The sequence below is a fragment of the Kogia breviceps genome, chromosome 17 (assembly GCF_026419965.1).
Source record: "Kogia breviceps isolate mKogBre1 chromosome 17, mKogBre1 haplotype 1, whole genome shotgun sequence".
In the NCBI taxonomy this organism is placed as follows: domain Eukaryota; kingdom Metazoa; phylum Chordata; class Mammalia; order Artiodactyla; family Physeteridae; genus Kogia; species Kogia breviceps.
The window spans coordinates 51,131,231-51,136,144 of record NC_081326.1 but is presented as its reverse complement, the minus strand read 5'-3'; the positions used below and the strand labels follow the sequence as shown (position 1 = coordinate 51,136,144).

Below are 4,914 nucleotides of genomic sequence, written 5' to 3'. Positions count from 1 at the left end.
TCTCTTGCTCCCCTTTGATAAAAACGATCAATAACCCTAGAATCACCCCAAAGGAGATGCTGAAAACTTGGAGACGATTCACAAACCGCACATTCTGTTTGGCTGTTGGCTGTTGCAGTCCACTGTGGTTAGAAAGAGGTTGGTGACCCAAAGAAGTTACTTTGTCCTGTCCTGGGAATCACATCTCAGTAGCTTGAACCTCCAGATTTTCTTTATTCCTAACCCTTTCTTTTCTTGCCTTCTGGTCCTTTTCCCATTCATTCAATTTGCATAATGCTTAGGACCTTTGGGGGTTCATGCCACCTCTACGGAGTACTAGCTGTATGACTTTGGGCAAATTACTCCGCTTCTTTGTTATTCAGTTTCCTCTTTTGTAAAAACCCATCTTTACAAAAGTGGATTTTTACAGGACTTTAAAAATTAACTGTGACCATTAAATGAGTTAATGTATCCAATGTGATTAGAAGAGAGCCTGGCAATAGTAAGTGCTATGTACATTAATTATTGTTATTTTGGGTCATTATTATTCAGACACTCTGCTAGGCACAGGGGATGCAGAGGAGAACAGGACAATCCCTTACCCTCAATGTTCACATTTCTCCTGATTTTGTGACCAAGGCAATGACTTTGGAAGCAGATTCTTGGATACAATTTATTAGCGATCATTAATTGTCTTTGTAACCCTGGATTAGGCACTTAATTCCTCTGAGCCTCTTTCCTCATCTGTAAAATGAGGATTAATAAAATCTACTTGGAGGATTTGTTCTGACTTTTAAATAAAACGAAATATGCATATTGCCTGGCACACAGTTGTAACTAAATATACATTCCTTCCTTCATAATCCTGTGGCCACAACTGAGGCTAGGGGACCTAACCCTGAGCTTAAGAGTCAGCGATTTCTTCTAACGTGCCAGGCCGGAGAACGGAGGTATAGCGGGAACTCGTCTTCAGGAAGGGCAGAAGCGAGAAGGTAGGACAGAAGAGAGACAGGAGGGAGGCAGGGAGGCCGAACCGCACTACATCTCCCGGGATGCTCAGCAAGAGGGAGAGCCGAGCCCCGCCCCGGCCCGCCCCGCCGGCACAGCAGGCGCGGCCCACCCCACGGAGCCCGGTGGCGCGCAGAGGCTACAAGTGCTGCGGCTTGTGAGCTGGGTACTTTCCCGAGGAGCCGCGCAGGGACAAGCGCGCGGTGCTCGAGCCTCGCTGGGTGGCCAAGGCAGGAGGTGAGTGGCGGAGAGAGGGACGGGGAGGAGGCGCTGGGGCGAGGGAGAGACCCCGAGAGCCTGACCGAGCTGGGGAGCGCGTCCCCAGTCCCTGCTAAAGGTGCCTGCCTTGCCTTAGGGTATTTGGCGAACGCAGCCCAACACCGGGTACCTCGGCGGACGCGAAGTTCACCCGGAATGGATTGATTCCGCGAAGAACATCGCTGCCCGGAGCTCGCGGCGCGCCCTTCCCGCACAGCGGGCGCAGGACGGATCCCGAGGTCGCCTCCCCCAGACCAGCCTCGCCTGTGTCAGTTCCAATGCAAATATTAATGTCCTTAATTGCTGGCAGACGGACGAGGGAGAGTGCTGTCCCCTCGTTTTGCGGTGCAGTTTTATTAACCGCTCTCTTAAATCGGAGACGAGAGGGAGTAGACTGAAGGAAAGAGCCTTTAGCTGGTCCCCTGGGATTATCCATTCTCCCCTGAGAATGGAAGCCCCGGATAACGGAGCTGCAAAGGAAATCGACTGTGCAGCTTGTTCCGATGGAACAAGCAGTCTCTCTTTTTAAGAGAAAAAGAAGCAGGAGAAGGGAATTAAGTGGAGATTTCTCTCCCTCTTTGTTATAAATTCGGAGTCCCATAAGGAACTCTGCCGATTTGTATCTAAAGTAATCCAGTTTGATGGGTTATTTGTGCCAAGGGTTAATCACAGCGCTTAATGTTTGAGGGAACTGCGAGATGATTTCTCATTTCAGTAATTGGTCAAATCCGTTATCATCGCTTCCTTCACTGAGGGATCCTGCAGTGGGGGTCTGTCCACCTACTAAAGGAAAGCTCTGGTTCAGTTGTGTTTTTCCTGCACCTGATTTTTTTTGTTTGCTTTTGTTTGGGGTTTGGTTTTTTTCTGTTTTAGCCGCAGAGAAACGCCGATAATATAAGTGTGTGTGTGTGTGTGTGTGTGTGTGTGTGTGTGTGTGTTTTAAACAAACTCTAATGTAGAACAGAAAACATGTGAATTTCCTCTCCCATATTTTGAGTTGCCAGGTGGACTTTAGGTTAGCCTACCTGCGTTTCTGTGTGGGTTACCAGCTGCTGGGATGTGGATTTTGAAGCATAATAAGCCTCCAAGGCATGAGTTAAATCAGTTATTACCCTGAACTTGGAAGCAAAATAAAAGGGGCCCTTGCTTGAAACCTCTGTACTTGGTGATAGTGGAAAGTACATCTTTATTCCTCAGAAAGATGGCAGAGGCAGAGAAAGATGGGCAAGTGGTTTTCTGCTCAACACAAAGTTCTATCCCATAAATGTGCCTTGCTGTGGTGGGGCTGAGGGCATGTCACAGATACAAAGTTCCAGAGGGAACTTTAGAAATAGCTTTCCACCTATTTGCCTCAACAAAACTGTGACTCTGTGGGTTGATGATTTGTCTTTTATTGTCAGTTTACTTCTAGATTGGATTTGTGAAAACTTCTAGACAGTTGATTTCCTGTACACATTTGTTAGCAAACCGTGCTGAGGGAGAGGAACTCATACCAACTGAGCCCCAGTGAGCGGGAGAGCAGACCTATACCTGGAGCAGGCAGCTGTGTGTGTGTGTGTGTGTGTGTGTGTGTGTGTGTGTGTGTGTGTGTGTAGGAGTGGGCTAGCCCATTGTATTTTGCAGAGATCACACAATGAGGTGTGTTGTCTACATACTTTTGGGTCCAGAACGTGCTGGAACCACCATGTAGCAGTAAGCTGAGAATGGAAGCACAATGAACAGGGCTGTGTGACTAGGGTCTCTGGATATACAAAGTGTAAGGTTAGGAGGGGTGGCTGATTAAGCTAGCCATATTTCACCCATTTCAGAGCTACCCAGGCAAAATGCTGAGCCCCAGCTCCAACAGAGCCCAACTGATAGTGACATACTGATTGGTTCACCCATGGTGATGCTCTAACACTAATCTGTATGAGAATCTATTCTGAACTACAGAGAGTCTAAACACTTACAATTTAACTGAATTGTTGAGAAGTCTGTGCTTCCTTAGGTTCTTCAGAAAATCAGCAGCTCTGCTAAAAATGGTCCCTGCTTTTCTCATTTGTATCTCTATGCAGGAAACCTGCCTTCTCGTTTGAGGGATCCTGTCACCGAAATGTGTGAGTCCTTGGATAAATTTGGCTTGGTGACGGCAATACTTTCTTCAGAGACACTGCCACTTCCTCCATGTTCCTTTTCTACCCTGACCTAAATTTCTCAGTGTTAATCCCTGTGATAAGTCAGAGGATTTGCCCTTCTCATACTTTCCCACCACTAGGTAGCCTCTCCTTTCTCTTACCTCTTTTAGGAGGAATTGGGGCTGAAGTGTCAAGACCTGTGTCATCTACAAAGGAGATGAGGGCCCCAGGAGCAATACTGCTGGTGGTACGGCCTTAGCTCCTGTTGGGTTCTTATCTAACTGTGTTGCTATTGGCAGACTTTCTGGAAGCTGCTGGTGGATGTCTGACTAGCTCCAATGGAGCTCCACTATCTTGCTAGGAAGAGCAGCCATGCAGCCCTGTGTGATGCTGTGGACTGGAGTTCAGGAGGGCTTCCCAGGGACCAGGCAGATGCAGCAGCCACTAAAGCTGCTCTCTGCTGCCAGAGACATTGTACGTCGACACCAACGGCACCAGAGATGGAAGGGTCTAAACTTAGCCCTTCTCCAGCATCCCCTTCCCCCTCACTGCAAGACAGTGCTATTCAGCCAGACTTCTTGCCACCAGGGCTTCTCAACTCAGGGAACAACCAAATAACAGCAGAACAGAAAGTCTGCAACTGCTGTAGCCAGGAATTAGAAACCTCTTTTACCTATGTGGATGAGAATGTCAACCTGGAGCAAAGGAACCGGCACTCGCCTTCAGCAAAAGGGAGTAAGCACCTGGGAGACCTTGGCTGGGGAAATCCAAATGAGTGGTCCCACGAGGCTGCCATATCACTGATATCCGAAGATGAAGATGATACAAGCTCAGAAGCCACCTCTTCAGGGAAGTCAGTAGACTATGGTTTCATAAGTGCCATCTTGTTCTTGGTCACTGGCATCTTGCTGGTGATCATCTCTTATGTTGTCCCACGGGATGTGACTGTGGATCCCAACATTGTGCCAGCCCGGGAGATGGAACGTCTGGAGAAGGAAAGCGCGAGGCTGGGGGCTCACCTGGACCGCTGTGTGATTGCCGGCCTCTGCCTTCTCACGCTTGGGGGTGTCGTTCTTTCCTGTTTGCTAATGATGTCCATGTGGAAGGGGGAGCTATATCGGCATGACAGGTTTGCCTCTTCCAAAGAGTCTGCGAAACTCTACGGTTCCTTCAACTTTAGGATGAAAACCAGCACTAATGAAAACACCCTGGAGCTGTCCTTGGTAGAGGAAGATGCTCTCAATGTACAGAGTTAATTCTGGTTGTGAACTTGAGAGTCTGCCTTGGCATTTTTTTTTTTTTATTTTTTTTTTATTTTTTATTTTTATTTTTTGCGTTACGCGGGCCTCACTGTTGTGGCCTCTCCCATTGCGGAGCACAGGCTCCGGACGCGCAGGCTCAGCGGCCATGGCTCACGGGCCCAGCTGCTCCGCGGCACGTGGGATCTTCCCGGATTGGGGCACGAACCCGTGTCCCCTGCATCGGCAGGCGGATTCTCAACCACTGCGCCACTAGGGAAGCCCTGCCTTGGCATTTTATATGAACTGAACAAAGC

At 48.6% G+C, this 4,914-nt stretch overlaps 1 protein-coding gene across 2 annotated transcripts; it reads left to right on the top strand.

Moving 5' to 3' along the window:
* Positions 1 to 1,131: 1,131 nt before the first annotated feature.
* TMEM74 (transmembrane protein 74) lies at positions 1,132 to 4,615 on the top strand. 2 transcript variants are annotated; one of them, XM_059043512.2, is made up of 2 exons: positions 1,132 to 1,224; positions 3,300 to 4,615. In XM_059043512.2, the coding sequence occupies exon 2, from the start codon at positions 3,698 to 3,700 to the stop codon at positions 4,613 to 4,615; it is 918 nt and encodes a 305-aa protein (XP_058899495.1). In that variant the 5' UTR covers positions 1,132 to 1,224; positions 3,300 to 3,697. The 2 variants fall into 2 exon arrangements, with proteins under 2 accessions (XP_058899495.1, XP_066873529.1); XM_067017428.1 differs by lacking the exon at positions 1,132 to 1,224 and adding an exon at positions 1,347 to 1,513.
* The last annotated feature ends 299 nt before the right edge of the window (positions 4,616 to 4,914 follow it).

What these genes read in the sequence shown, in the direction of transcription:
- TMEM74 (XM_059043512.2), top strand. Translation starts at nt 3,698, where the DNA reads ATGGAGCTCCACTATCTTGCTAGGAAGAGCAGCCATGCAGCCCTGTGT.